Source organism: Neovison vison, chromosome 9, assembly GCF_020171115.1.
Source record: "Neovison vison isolate M4711 chromosome 9, ASM_NN_V1, whole genome shotgun sequence".
NCBI lineage: Eukaryota > Metazoa > Chordata > Mammalia > Carnivora > Mustelidae > Neogale > Neogale vison.
The window spans coordinates 2,558,654-2,575,132 of record NC_058099.1 but is presented as its reverse complement, the minus strand read 5'-3'; the positions used below and the strand labels follow the sequence as shown (position 1 = coordinate 2,575,132).

The 16,479-nt window shown below is 64.6% G+C and overlaps 2 protein-coding genes across 3 annotated transcripts; both read right to left on the bottom strand.

Moving 5' to 3' along the window:
* Positions 1-3,208: 3,208 nt before the first annotated feature.
* On the bottom strand, positions 3,209-6,681 carry LOC122917113 (beta-lactoglobulin-2-like). 2 transcript variants are annotated; one of them, XM_044264538.1, is made up of 7 exons: positions 6,568-6,681; positions 6,026-6,165; positions 5,619-5,692; positions 4,630-4,737; positions 4,039-4,143; positions 3,739-3,784; positions 3,209-3,354 (listed from the first exon to the last, which is right to left on the bottom strand). In XM_044264538.1, the coding sequence occupies exons 1-6, from the start codon at positions 6,661-6,663 to the stop codon at positions 3,768-3,770; spliced, it is 540 nt and encodes a 179-aa protein (XP_044120473.1). In that variant the 5' UTR covers positions 6,664-6,681; the 3' UTR covers positions 3,209-3,354; positions 3,739-3,767. The 2 variants fall into 2 exon arrangements, with proteins under 2 accessions (XP_044120473.1, XP_044120474.1); XM_044264539.1 differs by having other exon boundaries at positions 3,768-3,784.
* A 5,611-nt stretch (positions 6,682-12,292) lies between these two features.
* LOC122917111 (beta-lactoglobulin-2-like) lies at positions 12,293-16,030 on the bottom strand. The gene is made up of 7 exons (XM_044264535.1): positions 15,907-16,030; positions 15,315-15,454; positions 14,703-14,776; positions 13,777-13,890; positions 13,049-13,153; positions 12,750-12,795; positions 12,293-12,365 (listed from the first exon to the last, which is right to left on the bottom strand). The coding sequence occupies exons 1-6, from the start codon at positions 16,000-16,002 to the stop codon at positions 12,779-12,781; spliced, it is 546 nt and encodes a 181-aa protein (XP_044120470.1). The 5' UTR covers positions 16,003-16,030; the 3' UTR covers positions 12,293-12,365; positions 12,750-12,778.
* Positions 16,031-16,479: the final 449 nt, after the last annotated feature.

Genomic DNA, 16,479 nt, shown 5'->3' with positions numbered 1-16,479 from the left:
GTTGCATCCGTATTGATGAGAAACATTAGCCTACAATTTTCTCCTTTGTTAAAAAAAACTCTGTGGTTTTGGCACCGGCGCAATATTAGCTTCATAAAGCAAATAAGGAAATGTTCTTTTCTCTTTCATCTTCTGCAGGAGGTTGTGCGGCATTCAGACCGATTCTTCGACGATGTGCTGCAATTCTCCTGTGAAATCATCTGGGCCAGAAAATGTCTTTGTGAGGAGTTTTAACATCAGGAATTCGATTTTCTTGCAAGTGTAGGGCTATTCAGATCGTCTGGTTCCTACGGGATTAGTTGTGGTATCTTGTAGTTTTCGAGGAATTGGCCTGTTTCATCTCAAGCGTCGCACTGGTGTGTAGAGGCGGTCATGACATTCCCTTCTTGTCCTCTGACGCCTGCAGGGGCCGTGGCGAGATCCCACTTCCGTCCCCGAGTTCATAACTGGTGTCTTCTGTCTTTCGTGCTGGGTCAGTCACACTAGGCGTCCCCTTCCCAGTGCTCACGCGTTTCCTTTCTTCTCCTGGTCCCTCTGCACTGAGAACTTCAACCCGAGGCCCAGCAGGACGGCGCTGTGCCGTCAGTCTCCCGGGGAAAGCAAGCCGTTTCTTACGACTAAGAATGACGTTCGCTGCTTGTGTGTTTTGGTTGTTGTCTTGTTTTTGTTTTTAATGATCGGTTTAAGGGAGCTCCTTTCCAGGCCTAGGTAGGACTGTATTTCATTTCCGCTTCCTTCTAGCTGAGCGACGACGTCGGCCCAGAAGCGGGGAAGGGAGTTGGCGCGTGAGCCTCTCAGGACGGAGCCCGGAGCAGACGGTCTGCGCCCTCTGGGTGTCTACGTTTTCCCTCTGGTATGGTGACCGGGGACCTCCCGGGGTGGATGTTTGATCATCTGGATTCCTATGTGACCGTGAGGTCCAATATACCCAGTGGAGGAAGTTGCAATAATCATGAATCACGACATAAATCGGACGTTTTAAGACCCTGAGATCTTAAGGCTGTTTGGTGACGCAGCATCAACCAGCTGATGTTGGACGACACCTTCGGTATGTGCAAAGTTTGCCTCTTGAAAGGGATATGACACTTTTGGAACATATTCTAAAAACTAAGTTAAAGCTGCTTATATGGGGGCGCCTGGGTGGCTCAGTGGGTTAAAGCCTCTGCCTTTGGCTCTGGTCATGATCCCAGGGTCCTGGGATCGAGCCCCGCATTGGGCTCCTTGCTCGGCAGGGAGCCTGCTTCTCTCTCTGCCTTTGCCTGTCTCTCTGCCTGCTTGTGATCTCTCTGTCAAATAAAAAAACAAAACAAAACAAAAAAACTGCCTGTATGGGCATTTCACTGATCTCCTAGCTATTGAAGTTTTGATGTTTCCTAACATGGAAATGTCCTTGACTCTCTGGGTTGAATCATGATGTGTTGAATTCATTGTTAGAGTCAACCTGCTAATAAATTATTTAGAGATTTGGGTCTTTATCCCCAGAGGGGAGGCCCATCCTCCTCTCCCTTCTCCTGCGTCCTCCTCCTCCAGGTTGGCCGTAGGCCAGTGCAGCAAGTTCCCGTCTATGTCGACACGCCCGGACGACCGGAAGAGCCAGGGGCTGCCTGATCGCAGCCGGCTGAGAAGGTCTGGGGCTGCTCTTTATTTTCTGTAGCTGTTGTTCTTTGAAAAAAATTAAAAAACAGGGGACCCTGGGGGGCTCGGGTCATGATCTCAGGGTCGTGAGGTCGAGCCCGGCATTGGGCCCCACACTCAGCGCCGAGCCTGCTTGGGTCTCTCTCTCCCTCGGCCCCTCCCGCCGGTGCCCGGTGCTCGCCCGTTCTCCCAGTCACGGCACCACGTTCGCAGGAGCCGAGACCGGCGGCAGCCCGCGTCCTGCTGGGCGTGAGCGGGTGAGGGAGACGCTGTGCGCAGGAGTACGGAGCCCTGCCCGTCCCGAACCCAGACGGAAGTCTCGCCGTTCGTGACGACACGCGCCAACCCAGAGGACGCTGAGCAGGACAGAGAAGGAGAAACACGATTTGATTGCACGTGAATGTGGAATCTGAGAAACAAATGGAAAAATAAATCACGAACAAAAACACAGACTCACAAATACAGAGAACGCACTGGTGGTTGCCAGCGTGGGGGCCAGCCCGGGGGAGGGGAGGAGGGGTACGGCCTCTGGCGGTGGCGGGAGGCGCCGTGCGGACGAGCCGGGCAGCGGGGGGCACAGTCAGCCGTGCCCACACGACCAGCGCGCCAGCTTCCGGGGCGGGGCGCCGTGCTGGGTACGCGGTCTCGAGGCCGCTGGGCCGGACCCCTGAGGCCGGTATAGCATCGCGGCTCATCTATGCCTCCGTTAAAAAATTAAAAAAATACATATATTTTAAATTGATTTTTAACGTTTTCCTTTTAGCTCAAATGGTGATTAGTGTTTTTCCAGAAGTGTATCTATAACACATGTATCTGATTTTACACATATAAAAATATGTGTATAAATTGTATCTAAGTTGTTCTTTTTTTAAGATTTTATTTATTTATTTGACGAGATCACAAGGAGGCAGAGAGGCAGGCAGAGAGAGAGGAGGAAGCAGGCTCCCTGCTGAGCAGAGAGCCCCATGCGGGACTCGATCCCAGGACCCTGAGATCATGACCTGAGCCGAAGGCAGCGGCTTAACCCACTGAGCCCCCCAGGTGTCCCTAAGTTGTTCTTGGTATTTAAGATGCTTCTCTCTGTACCCTACATTAGGGACGCTGAATGTGTGGAAACAGGTCTCCTTTCCACCTTTGACTGCTTTCCTGGGACCCACTGACTGGGGACACCTCTATTCCGTCCCAGCCCAGAACAGGTCGGGGCATCGGCACGTGGAGCTCGTGCCCAGGCTTCCTGGTAGCAATCACCCTCCTGTTTCTGGACACGACCGTGAGGGTCCCGGGGCTGCGCTTTTGGAAGAGAACGGATTGATGGGCAAGTAACGCACGTCCGGTTCTCCGTCGGTGTTTACTACATCAGGGCCCACACGTTCCTTGCCCGTCCTTTGTGAAGGTCGTGCAGCCCACAGCCTATCGGGCCCGCTGCCCCCCGAGACCCTGTTATCGCGTTTGTCAGGTTGAAGAGAGACCCCGTGATGAGTGCTGATCCCCAGATGTCGCGGGCCGTGGTTTGCCGAAGCCCGAAACCTGCCTCCCGCGCCCGACGACCAAGAAAGACCCAGGCAGACTGCCGGCTGCTTGATCCCTTTATTGCTGGAGGAGGAGGCTCAGAGCAGGGGCCCGAGGACCCCGCGGCCTGAGCAGGAGCAGGTCTGGGAGGGCTCGGTCCCTCCTGATTCCTCTGATGGGGCAGGAAGGGGACGATGTCATCTCTGGGACCTGAAACGGACGCGAGCTCCCCTGTGACTCCTGGGGAGCCTGCTGGGCCCTCGCCAGCCCCTCCCAGCCTGGGGGTGAGGGACGGCCTCTCCGCCTCAGGCTGAGTGGTGGGCAGCCCACGCCAGGCCCCACACCCTTGCCCAGAAGAGGCCACGGGGACATCTGTGTGAGAGCTTGACTGGGACATGGGGAGGACATCCCAGGAAGGCCATGGGAGAGAGGGTGTCCGTGGCCAGCCTGGCCCCTGCGGTCACCAGGAGGGACGGCAGTTTCCAGCCATTCCCGCAGAGGGACCAGCACCCAATAGAGGGGAGCTGGGGGTCCCCTGGGACGCCCCCCACCCATGCGTGTGCCCAGGACGTGGGGGCAGGGCTGGTACGTTACCGCAGGAGGCAGGTCAGGCAGGAGCTCACCTAGACGCGGCACTGCTCTGTTGGTGGGGAGGGGAGAGCCGTGGGGGGGTCACAAGTCGCCAGGACAGCCCTGGGCCCAGAGGGGTGCGGCAGAGGGGGTGGGGCGGGAGGACCCTGCCTCGGGGCCTCTGCACCTCCCACTCCCCCCTCCGGGTGGTCTGGGAAGCGGGGGGCCACCATGGGAGGCAGTGGGGCCCAGCGCTCATGGCTGTCCGATGGGCGAGCCCCATGTGGGGGCGAGCGGGGACGTGGGGTGTGTGGGGGGGGTCACCTTCCACCCGCGTCGGGTTGAGGAAGAGCCGGATGTGCACGGGCAGGGTCTTGAGGGCTTTGTTGAATTTCTGCACGACCTCGTTGTCGACCTTCAGGGTCCTGGCTGTGGGGGGCAGCGGGTCAGGCCTGGGCTCCAGGGTCCCTGTCCCCTCCCCTTCCTCCCGGGATGGCTTGTGGACAGGAGGAGAGGGCCCAGCCCCCTAGGCTAGGGTCTCACCAGCATAGCTGAGCCCCCAGAAAGTGCTTCATTCGGGCAAACCTGGAATGTCTCTGCCTTCTGCTATGGCTTCTCCTGGCTTGCATTTCATTAAGAACATTAGCGCCAACAAAAGCTTCTAATTAGTATTAATCTTTTTGACCAAGCCAGTAACACTAAGCCCAGCCCCTTGACCCAGCAGCCATCCTCCTGGCCCCTTTTGATTTCTGATGCAGTGAGTGCACCGGGCCACCCCTGGGGGAAAATGGGGACCCCCAGGCCTGCCGGCCCATAGGGTGCTGCGCTGTCCGCTTTCTGGGTGCCCAAGGTGCCGGCAGGTGCCCAGGTGCCACCGTCCCCCTCAGGGTGACCTCGTGCATCGCCGGCACCTACCCAGGTACTGGCACATCAGTCTCAGCTGGGCGGCGCCCGTGCTCTCCACGCAGAAGAAAAGGTAGTTGTCATAGTCGGTGTCGAGCACGAAGACCTCGTTCTCCGGATCTGGGGGCGAAGAGAAGGGCCAAAGTGGAGCTGGAGTCCTGTCCAGCAGGAGCACCCCTCCCACGTGCTGGCGGGCACCCAGAGCACCCCCGGGCAGCACCAGGCGCGGGCATGGCCAGAGGCGGCAGGAGAGGAAAGGGAGAGGAGGGCCGGAGCCCCGGAGCACAAAGCCCCTGGGGCGGGCGAGAGGGGGGCGTGTGTGGCCGGACCCGGAGGGGAGAGCAGAGGCTGCACACAGACCAGCCTTCCGGTGGGGCAGGGAGGAGCGGGAGGGCTCCGGGGGCGGGGGCAGGACCAGCACGGGGAGGAGAGGGCCAGGGAGGAGGGGGGCAGAAGGCCCAGGCCCTGGAGAGGCGTGGGTTCTGGGGGGGACAGGGAGGGTCAGGGTGGCCTGGAGCAGCTCTGAAGTAGAGAAACGAGTAGAATTTTCTGGGGGAATCCCCACAAGACGTTTCAATGCCTCCTTTGTTTCTATTTTACCACGAAGTCCTCCATTTGTGTGTTTTATAATTCACCCCCCACCCCCCACGAACGTTGCAATCTGCGACAGAGAATGCGGAGAAGGAGGTGCCCGGCGTCCCGTCCCACCGCCCCCGACGGTGCGCCGCGTCCCCTCATCCAGCGGGAGCTGCGAGTCCCAGCCGTCCGGAGCGAGCGGGAGGCAGCGCTGCTCCGTGTGAGCCAGAAGACGCTCCGAGGACAGTCGTGGGGGAGGACACTCTCGCGGCGGGGGCCGCACACCGCACCCGAGAGGCTGGAGGCCGGAGGCCAGAGCTTGGGCAGAGCACGGCCGGTGTGAGAGCGGGGCACGCGCAGGCGCCCACCGCACCCTCCCAGCGCCAGGACGGTCGCCTCCCAGGGACGGCGCTGGGGACGCCTACCTTTGATGTTGAACTTGGCTGCGCAATCCGTTTTCTCCGCAAAGACCTTCTTCTCAACACACTTGTTGTCTTCCCTGAAAGGTGGTGACAGCATTAGGGGGTGACGCTGAACTTGTTCTCGCTATGGTCCCTCATAGCAGACAGGGCTCATGGCAGGACCAGCCCAGGCCCCCAGGGCCCCGGCCCCACGGCTGCCCAGCGGCCTCCACACGGGCCTCTCTGCCCAAGGACCTGAGGCCACCCTGTGTGGTCGGCCTGCCGGCCCGGAGCCCGGGGAGGGGTCACGAGGGCACTGGGAACCAGCCAGAGAGAGCCGGCTCCCATCAGGACCCTGCCCTGCCCCACCCCCCGGCCTATCCCCCACCCCTCTCCCTGCTGGCCCCAACCCCGGGCGGGGGCACACCCACCGTTTGCGCAGAATGATCTCCAGGTTGTTCTCGGGGGTGGGTCTCAGCTCCTGGACGTACACTCTCAGGGGGGCGGTCTCGGAGTCCAGGAGGGAGATGTCGCTGGCCGCCATGGCCATGGAGTGCCACATCCCAGCCACCTGGGGACGGGGCCTTGAGTGCCATGGGGGGCGGGAAGGGGCCCGGCCCCCCCAGGGCTCTCCCTCCCACCTGGGCAGAGGCCCAGTCTAGCTAGGGCGGCCGTCAGTGAGCTCTGGAGGACCCTGGGCCGTCCACCAGACACGGGGCTACACGGTATCCACGCTGGAAATAACACCCCAGTGTTCCCCAGATGGGTCTGGATACACATCAGACACGTTCTCTAGAACCTTCTGGATCTTGGGAAACCAAGGGACAAGCTGCCCCGAAGACAGAGAGGTAGGGGGGCTTCCTGACCTCAAGGGTCTGGCTCGTGCCCTTGTGGACCCCTGAGTTCCCGCTGCCCTGCCCGGCCTGCGGCTCCCCCTGGCCCCGGCCCCGCTCCGCCCCCGCCGTCCTCCCACCTTCTGCAGGTCCAGGTTCCTCGTGGCCTGGGGGATGTCGATGGCCTGGAGGCCACACACAAGGGCCAGGCCCAGGGCGAGCTGGAGACACTTCATGGCTGCGGCTGTGACACGCTGAGCTCCCGGGAGTGAGGAAGGCCGGGCCGCGGGCTCAGGCCCTTATATGGGGGCCGGGGGCCTGCAAGCCAGCCCCGTCCAGGCCCCCCGGGGACGCGGTTCCCCGAATCCCCCGGGGCCCATCCCCAGAGCCCCAGGGCTTCCTCCCCCAGGACAATAGGAGGCCTTTTCCCTCTCAGTGGGAACAGGAAGGTCCCCGTGTGCCCGGAGCCTGGGCAGTTCCTGGCAGCCCCAGAGGGAGGCTCCCGGGCCGGGTGGGTGCGGGCTGGCGCCGGCGGCAGGAACACTTCCTGGGTCACGAACGTGGGCTACAGCAGGTCAGAATCAGCACCGAGGACAGCTGTGCCCCGGAGGGTGGGAGGGCCCCATGCCAGCCCCAGGGTCTGTGGACGACGTGCCCGTGGGTGGCCATCTGTCCTGCACAAGGGACAGACGTCACCCACACCTTTGCCCTTCTCCTTTCTGCTGGCGCCCCCACCCCCAGGCCACCCAGTGCCTGGCCTCCCTGAAGGTCTCAGTCCTTCCTGGTGTTTCTCCCGTTTCACTCTCCCCTCAGGCTTCTGCTCCTCCCTGGTCACCGCACCCACCCATGGCAGGAAGGGGCGCGGGCGGCTTCTGGTGGCCCCGAGGATGGGCCTGGCCAGCCGCGAGCGCTCTGTGAACATGGGATGCTGAGTAACCGCGACGGGCAGCAATGGGCGGGCGGCGGCTGCGGGCATCGGCGGGGTGGCCCCTCGGGGGGCGGTGCACGCGCGGGCAGCTCGGGCAGGTTCCGCGTGGCTCTGTGTGCTGGTGAAGGCCACACGGTGGGGATCCTGCATCTGCTCGCTCCCTCGTTTTCCTGACGTGCTTCCCAGGGCTCCTTGTGTGAGCTGTCACCAGGGATCCCCTGGCAGAAGAACGCGTCATGCTGACCCCTGTTGTCCGGGCAGCCCCCGCAGGGGATATGGGCGCCCTGTGTCCCAAGTGGAGCCCGACACGTCTGGTGGTTAACCTGCTCATGGGGGGGGGGCGGGCTTCAGGGCAGAGGAAGGAGCAGGAAGGGGGACAGCTGCCTCCAGCGCGTCCCACAGAGGGACAGCCTCACTCTCCTGATGCCCAGAAGTGTTGGGCCTTCCCGGGTGGTCCACAGGTTGTGCTCGGGGCCTCGGTGCCCCCGTGTCATCACCGTCCGCGTCTTGGAGGATAAGGTCGCTTCTGCTCTAGCTCTGGGTTCTCTTCCATGGGGACCCGGCGTCCCTGTGCCAGGAGGGAGCCCACCCCTCCTGCGAGATGGTGGTCCTGGGCCCACTGGGCTCCTGTCTCGGGGCGAGGCGATCACTCAGGTGTGGCCCTCTGGTGGCATCCAAGTCCCGTGACCCCTGTGTCTCCTGGGGCAGGTGGCAGGTCTCAATGTGGGCTTGGCTTCTGCTCAGGGAGGCCTGCGCCCGAAGGGCCACGGTTCTAGGTCTGCGGAAACTTGGGTGGGGGTTGAGCAAAGCGGGGAGACACGGACCATCCTGCAGCCCAGTGAGGCGGGCGTCTGGCGGGCTCTGCAGGGGCACCCTGTGCACAGCGGCCCCTCCGGCCCTCCCACCCCGCCTGCAGCCTTGGGACGGCCCGCCACGGTCAGCGTGTTCATGGTGTGAGCTGAGCCGCTGGCGGCGCACTGGGTGGGCTGGCGTCCCCCAAAACCCGTGTGTCCTTGGAACCTCTGAACGTGACCTTAGTTGGAAACAAGGCCTGTACAGCTGTGATGACACCCTATGAGGCCCACAGGAGCAGGGGCTCACGCCTAGTGTCCTTTTAAGAGAAAATGGACACAGTGGGGACCCAGGGAGGAGGCCATGTGACGACAGAGCCAGAATCTGGAGGGACAGAGACAAGGGGCGCCTGGCATCGCCGCAGCACCCGGGGATGAAGAGGCCCGGACCCTCCCTGGGGCCTTCGGAGGGAGCATGGCCCTGTCCACACCTTGACCCTGGGCTTTGGGTCTCTGAACTGGGGGAGAATGGGCTTCTGCCCACCGCAGACCCCAGCGGGCCGGGCCCGGTGGCTCTGGCAGGCGTCCCCTGGGCCGCGGCTGCGAGACGGGAGGCTGCGCTCCTAATCCCGCCCGGCTTCCAGACGGGTTCGCGGGTGAAAAGTAACCCCGTTTTCTGGTGAACTTGGGAGGCGCAGGTCCCACCACCTACGGGAGCATCTGCCCGGCACGGGGCTCAGAGGTGCTGTGGTGTTCCTGCCCATGGGGGCCAGCACGGGGCCAGACAGTTGTCTGTCCAGAAACGGTGTTCCGGGGAGCTCCGCTGCAGAGGCACGTGGGGTGAGAAGCCGTGCCTGGCCTCCCGCGGTTTGTGCTGTCTGGGGAGTGGGAGACCCAGGCCCCGGGGGTCCCACTTTCCCAGGTCGCTGCCCCAGTGGGCCTGGGAGGAGACTGGGCCCTGCAGGCGCTCCCCCTGCTCCCCCTCCCCCCACCCTCCTGGACCTCCCCCCCCCCCCCCCCCCCCCCCCCGCCGTGCTTTGGAAGTGGGGCGGGAAAGCAGGCCCATCCCTGCAGGAGGGGCGTTCTTAGGCTGAACTCCCGGGGCCAGGGAGGGTCAGTGAGACTTCATTCTGTGAGCGCCCCTCTTGCATGCGCCGCCCTGTCTCCCGGGGACCCCTGCCCCCAGCAGGCGTCTGCGTGGCTCAGGAGCAGGCGTCTGCGTTTTGCTGGGTGTGACCGTGGGGCCGGCACGCGATGCCCCCAGGCTTGCACAGCCGTGGGTCCCTTTCTCCTGGAAACAGCCCCGTTCCTGGTGCGGGCCCCCTCCCTGCACGGATCCGCAGCTACTGGGAGGACCCCGCGGCCCGGGCCCCCCGCGCAGCGGGCGCTCGTGCTGGCGCTGACGTCGCTGTCGCAGAACAGACGCTGTAGTGAGCCCGAGGGGCCCCCGGGGTGTCACCAAACAGCGTCTCTTTGTTTTTGATACATTTCTTATTTATTCATTTGAGAGAGAGCGCGCGGGCACGAGTGGGGAGAGGGAGAAGCGGGTTCCTCGCCGAGCCCAGAGCCAGTGCGGGGCTGGATCCCAGGACCCCGGGACCATGACCTGAGCCACAGGCAGACGCTTCACTGGCGGAGCCCCCAGGTGGCCCCACAGAGAATCTCTTAAAAGCCAAGCTACTGCCGTGGGATGGATGGCAGCTCCCCCAAAAAGCAAACAGAATTACCTACGATCCCATGACGCCACGCCGTGCCCCAGAGGTCTGGAAGCGGACCTTGGAGAGTGCTTTCCGCCCCCGTGTTCCCAGCAGCTCTGTCCACACCGGCCGGAGGAGGGGGGCAGCCCGAGCGCCCACGCGCAGGCGCATGGATGAGCAGGACGCAGCCCGGCCACACTTTGGAACAGGGCTCCCCCTTACAAAGGAGGGAATCCTGGCACCTGTTACCATGTGGTTGGAGCTGCAAGACGTGGTGCCTGGACACATCAGCCCGGCTCAGATGGACCAGTCCGGGAGGTTCCACTTACGTGAGGGCCCGGAGGAGTCAAGTTTATGGGGACCGTAGGATGGGGGGCCGGGGGCCGGGGGCCGGGGAAGGACAGACATTGTCTAACGGGACAGAGTCCAGTGTGGGCAGACGACCGCGTTCTGGGGGCGGACGGAGGGGACGGCGCACAGCGGCCGTCCCCCGACTGCGCACTCAGAAATGCTGGGATGGTGTGATGCACGTTCTGTGTATTCTGCCGTAATTAAAAGTCTAATTGCCCGCAGCACCCCATCTCTGGGCACTCCTGTCCTTTCGTCCCGAGGCTGCCCTCCTGATCCTTTTTCCGGGAACACTCATCTTGGGAGGGGTCTCACTCTCTTTCCTCCGAAGGCACCTGAGCCCCGTCCCCTGGCCCTGACCACTCTTCTGCAGAAAGGCCAGGGTGGCCTGCCCTGAAACCTCCTTTGAGAACCTTCTTGTGCCAAATAATCTTGGGGTTCGCACCGAAGCTGGGGGCTCGGTGTGTGTGAAGCCTCGTTCTGAAATGAGCCCAGCCTCAGGCCCGGCCTCCTGTGGAAGGTGGCGGCGTCCAGAGGCGGCTTCCCATGGGAGGGGCCCCATGGATCTTTTTGGCCAGGGCACTGGGTAACCTGGTGTCACAGGAGGGACTCTGGTTTGATCCAGGCAGGGAATGAGCCGCCCTGGGCTGCCTTCTGCTACCTGGCCAGTGTTAGGACACACCGGGGCGCGGTCACCTTCTCTCCAGTGGGGGCGCCCAGGGCAGCCTGCCACTGTCTGATCCCAGGTCCCAGACCACATGGCCTTCCCCGTCCCCCTGCCAGGCTGGTGGGGTCTCCAGGGCTCGCATCTGTGGGGCAGCACGGAGGAGCACGGAGCTGCCGTTGCCGACTTTCAACAAGGGGTGGCGGCAGGAGGACCCAGCAGGAAGCAGGGCAGTCCGCAGACCTCAGGCTGGCCCTGATGTGGGGTCCTGATCCCCCGTGGCAGGGGGTGGCGGTGGCCACGAAGGCGGGACCGTGAGACTGCGGTGGTGGTGGCCCGCAGCTGGAGGAGCCTGAGCTCTGGGGAACCCCACCCGCCGCTCCCGTCCTCTCCACGGGGCAGAGAAGGAGCAGGCACGGGGCGGTGAGGGGCTCGCCCAGGTCCCCAGCAAGCAGGTCGCAGCAGGCCGGCCTGCAGTCCGTGTTCTTGGCCACAGCACCCACACCTCACTGCCACGTCGGCTGCGTGGCCCAGAGGACCACTAACTAGGGTGGAACCCCGGCTCTGTGCGGGGCGCCCCGCACATCCAGTGACCTGTGGCCATCACTGTGTCTCCGGGGCTGGAACCTGGGTGGACCCTTCAGAGGAGGTTTCTGTCGGAGTTAGAGCAGGGTTGGAACTGTGGGACCTGGGGATGGGGGCGGGGGTCCACGTCCAACTCTGCCTTGACTGGGCTGTGTGCCCTGGAGCCTGGGAGCTGCTTGGCCACCCTCCCTTGGGGTGGACGGGGGGCGGGGGGAGCGGCTGCCCTCCGGAGGCTGGTGAGGATTCAAGGAAGGCTCTCACAGCCTTGGCGTGCAAAGGTCGGGACATTTTCCCGCTCCCATTTGTCTTTTGGGGGGAGTGGGTCCCCTCTGCAGCGGCTCCCCTGTTGGGAGCCCGGAGCCCTAACCAGAAGGCGGAGCTGGGGAGGGGCCCTGTGATGCTGCTGTCTCGGCATCTGTCTGTCCACAGCGCAGGCCGTGTCCCCTCCCCACCCTGGAGACACAACACCCCCACCTCCAGGATGGAGGGACAGCAGGAGGAACCAAGAAGACTCCCGAGACATTTCTTTCTCAAGAAATGGAACCGAAAACTTATGCGTCTCCAGGCGTCTCCCTGTCAGCACACAGGACTTCCGCGGTCCTGGGCGAGGGAGGTGCCAGGCACAGTAACGGGAGATTGTGGCCAACACTCCTTATGCTGGGGCGGGGATGATAAGGGGCCCTGTTGGGACCCACCCCGCCCCCACCCCGCCCCCACCCCACTGCCCAAGCTGTGCATCCTGCACGCGACGACCAAGAAAGACCCAGGCAGACTGCCGGCTGCTTGATCCCTTTATTGCTGGAGGAGGAGGCTCAGAGCAGGGGCCCCGAGGACCCCAGGGCCTGAGCAGGAGCAGGTCTGGGAGGGCTCGGTCCCTCCTGATTCCTCTGATGGGGCAGGAAGGGGACGATGTCATCTCTGGGACCTGAAACGGACGCGGGCTCCCCTGTGACTCCTGGGGAGCCTGCTGGGCCCTCGCCAGCCCCTCCCAGCCTGGGGGTGAGGGACGGCCTCTCCGCCTCAGGCTGAGTGGTGGGCAGCCCACGCCAGGCCCCACACCCTTGCCCAGAAGAGGCCACGGGGACATCAGTGCGAGAGCTTGACTGGGACATGGGGAGGACATCCCAGGAAGGCCATGGGAGAGAGGGTGTCCGTGGCCAGCCTGGCCCCTGCGGTCACCAGGAGGGACGGCAGTTTCCAGCCATTCCCGCAGAGGGGCCAGCACCCAATAGAGGGGAGCTGGGGGTCCCCTGGGACGCCCCCCACCCATGCGTGTGCCCAGGACGTGGGGGCAGGGCTGGTACGTTACCGCAGGAGGCAGGTCAGGCAGGAGCTCACCTAGACGCGGCACTGCTCTGTTGGTGGGGGAGGGGAGAGCCGTGGGGGGGGTCACAAGTCGCCAGGACAGCCCTGGGCCCAGAGGGGTGCGGCAGAGGGGGTGGGGCGGGAGGACCCCTCCTCGGGGGCTCTGCACCTCTCACCCTCCCGATCCCGGGGAATGAGGGCCACAGGGAAGGAAGACGTTGTCCGGATGTCTCTGGAACCCCTGACGGGCACGCTGAGCTGGGACAGCAGGCGGGGGAGGGCCTGCGGCAGGCCGGAGCTCACCCTTCCCCTGGCTCAGGTCCAGGATGATCCGCATGGGCACCGGCAGGGTCTGGAGGGCTCTGTCGAATTTCTCCATGACCTCGTTGTCGACCTTCAGGGTCCTGGCTGTGGGGGGCGGCGGGTCAGTCCCTGGGCCGCGGGGCTTTGACGACCTCGGGGAGCTGTGGGGGCCCCGGCCAGGGAGTGACTGCAGGAAGGGCATGCTGGGAAGTGTCCTGCGGTCAGCTCCCAGGGTGGCATCCGGGGCTCAGCCCACCCGCCTGCAGGGTCCCTGTCCCCTCCGTACCTCCTGGGACGGCGCTGGGAACAGAGGCCTCCCCGCCCCGGGCTGCTGGGGTTCCCGCACCGGCAGCCACTGACTTATGGACCCGGGAGCCTCAGCTGCCCCCGCGCCGTGGGCCCCTCGGGGACCGGGGAGAGACGCCGGAGGACAGCAGCAAGCCTGGTACTGAGCTCCCGGGGGTGTGTCTGAATGTCGCCCTCCAGAGTTGCGTTCATGTTGGAACAGTTCTGAGACCACTAGAAATCTCCTTCCTGGCTGGTTTCGGATTCTCACTGACCCGTTCTCCCCACTGCCCCGTGTAGCCCCTCTGCTCGTGGACACACCCTCGGCCTGTCGCTTGTCCCTCAGTCCCCCACGCCGGTGCTGACGGGAGCCCCGGGGGCTGGGGCGGCCCCTCCCCCTCTCGCCCCCCGCCCCCCAGCCCCTGCAGGGCTCCGCTACGCACCCAGGTACTGGCACGTGATGCCGTTCTCAGCGCGGGGCACGGGCGCCTCCATGCAGAAGAACAGGTAGTGGGTGTCGTCTGTGTCCAGCACGGAAATCCTTCTTTCCCCTTGGTCTGGAACAGAGGCCGGAACAGAGGCCCGAAATCTGTCTGTGGGCCCCTGGGACCTCCCGCGCTGTCACGGTCCCTTCCCCAAAGCCAAGGGCCCGCCCCCTCCTTCTCAGGCCTCGCCTTCCCCTGCCGTTCAGTTCCACAGCTGCTACCGAGATCCCCACAGACTCGGGAGAGGGCAGGTGGGCAGTGGTGGCAGGGGAGGGCTGGCAGCCATGGGGCGGGTCCGGGGTCTGTCCCAGAGGAGGCCGAGGGTGGGGCAGGGGGCTGCTGGACCCAGGGGACAGTGCGGTATGGGAAGGAGGGACCGAGGCTGGTGAGGTCCAGAACGTTCCAGAAGCAGGTTCCAGGACCGAGAGGCAAATGCACAGTGTGTTTAGCCAGAGGTCTGGCTTGGGGGACACGTCCAAGGAGCCACAGGCTGCCTGTCCCTGAGCAGGGAGGTCCCCTCACACCCGCCCTCAGATGCGTCCCCCCACGGACCCCCACCTGCACGGCCGTACAGACGTCACAGCGAGCCAGATGCGGCTCTGCCGTCTTCCCACGCCCCGCAGGGAGCGCAGGGGCCGGGAGGAGGCTGAGTCCCGGACGGAGTGGGGTCCGCAGGCCTCATACCCCCCGTGAGTGCCCTTCGTGGCCTTTGTGGCGTAGGCGCAGGAGAAGCAGGGCCTGACTCCTTCCTGCCGCCGGGGTGCGGGGCTTCCGAGCGAGCCCCCAGTGCCCAGCGTGGGAGGGGGCACTGCTTGTCCAGAGCTGCCTGAGGGGAGTCGCCTGGGGGTGCGGGGGGCCCTCAGGCGTGGAGTCGGTGTACTTACCGTCGACCGTGAACACGGCGGGGTCCTCAGTCTTCCGGGCCATGATGTTCTCCTCAACACAGGCGCTGTTTTCCCTGAAAAGCCAAAGAGTGTGGGGGGTCGTCCATGAGCCCCAGTGCGGGGACAGGAGCGGCTCCAGGAAGCGTCCACAAGCCCTGCGCACGCCCAGCCTCGTCTGGCCCCGGGCCGGCTGAGGGCAGTGCGTGGCCGAATGTGAGCAGCCCCGTGGCCCTGATCAGGTGACTTGGTCAAGTCGGCAATGGGGCAGACCAAGCCGGCCGGGACACCTGCTGGTGGCCGAGAGCCCGTGTCAGAAAACTGACCCAGTCTGGGAGGGGCTGGGTGACAGCACTTCCAGGGACCTCGTCATGGGGACACTTAGAGTTCCTTGAGCGCTGGCCCCCGCTCTGCCTGCGGAGCTGTGGCCGCCCTGTGGGGTCGGCCTGCTGTCCCAGAGCCCGGAGGGCCCCACGGCACCGGGAATCACCCAGACGGAGTCGGCTTCCATCAGGACCCTGCCCTCCCACACCCCTCCACGCCTCCCTGCCCTCCCCCTGCCCCACCCGGAGCTAGGCCCTCACTGCCCCCAGCCCAGGGCAGGGGCACACCCACCGTTTGCGCAGAATGATCTCCAGGTTGTTCTCGGGGGTGGGTCTCAGCTCCTGGACGTACACTCTCAGGGGGGCGGTCTCGGAGTCCAGGAGGGAGATGTCGCTGGCCGCCATGGCCATGGAGTGCCACATCCCAGCCACCTGGGGACGGGGCCTTGAGTGCCATGGGGAACGGGAAGGGGCCCGGCCCCCCCAGGGCTCTCCCTCCCACCCCGCCTGCTGGGTGGTCTCCTGCACGCATTTCCCAGCAGCCCCGCAAGTGCGCTAGGACCTGGCACATCAGAGGGTCCCTACCCCATGCCAAAGCCCACGCGGGGTTCTTGCATGTTCGTAACTCCCACCGCCTCCGCCCCAGCTCTGTCCTGAGTAAGCTCCCACTCAGGGCGTGGCCCCGTCTTACGGGACTCCACTCCGGGGGCGAGAGGGGGCGGGGAGGTGGCTGGAGCCAGCATTCGGGGGGACAGAGACGTGCCCGAGCTCTTTGCCTCAGTGTCTGCCCTTAGATGTCTGCAGCCGGGCCCTCCTGCCCTCTGTCAGTCACCCTGGCCCCGGCCCTGGCCCTGGCCCCCAGCACCCACCCCACAGGCCCCTACCTTTCTTATATCCAGGTTCCTCGTGGCCTGGGGGATGACGATGGCCTGGAGGCCACACACAAGGGCCAGGCCCAGGGCGAGCTGGAGACACTTCATGGCTGCGGCTGTGACACGCTGAGCTCCCGGGAGTGAGGAAGGCCGGGCCGCGGGCTCAGGCCCTTATATGGGGGCCGGGGGCCTGCAAGCCAGCCCCGTCCAGACCCCCGGGCACATCCCCCGGGGCTCCTCCCCAGACCCCCAGGGCTTCCTCCCCCAGGACAATAGGAGGCCTTTTCCCTCTCAGTGGGAACAGGAAGGTCCCCGTGTGCCCGGAGCCTGGACAGTTCCTGGCAGCCCCAGAGGGAGGCTCCCGGGCCGGGTGGGTGCGGGCTGGTGCTGGCGACAGGAACACTTCCCGGGTCACGAACGTGGGCTACAGCAGGTCAGAATCAGCACCGAGGACAGCCGTGCCCCGGAGGGTGGGAGGGCCCCATGCCAGCCCCAGGGTCTGTGGGCGACGTGCCCGTCGGTGGCACGTGGGTGGCCATCTGTCCTGCACAAGGGGCACACTTTGTCACCCTCCCGGTCCCTTCC

What these genes read in the sequence shown, in the direction of transcription:
- LOC122917113 (XM_044264538.1), bottom strand. Translation starts at nt 6,663, where the DNA reads ATGAAGTGTCTCCAGCTCGCCCTGGGCCTGGCCCTTGTGTGTGGCCTC. An exon ending in GGAACCTGGACCTGCAGAAG is followed by an intron (nt 6,166 to 6,567) that starts GTGGGAGGACGG and finishes CCCCGTCCCCAG; the next exon opens with GTGGCTGGGATGTGGCACTC. An exon ending in GAGATCATTCTGCGCAAACG is followed by an intron (nt 5,693 to 6,025) that starts GTGGGTGTGCCC and finishes ACCACCTTTCAG; the next exon opens with GGAAGACAACAAGTGTGTTG.
- LOC122917111 (XM_044264535.1), bottom strand. Translation starts at nt 16,002, where the DNA reads ATGAAGTGTCTCCAGCTCGCCCTGGGCCTGGCCCTTGTGTGTGGCCTC. An exon ending in GGAACCTGGATATAAGAAAG is followed by an intron (nt 15,455 to 15,906) that starts GTAGGGGCCTGT and finishes CCCCGTCCCCAG; the next exon opens with GTGGCTGGGATGTGGCACTC. An exon ending in CATCACGTGCCAGTACCTGG is followed by an intron (nt 13,154 to 13,776) that starts GTGCGTAGCGGA and finishes CGCCCCCCACAG; the next exon opens with CCAGGACCCTGAAGGTCGAC.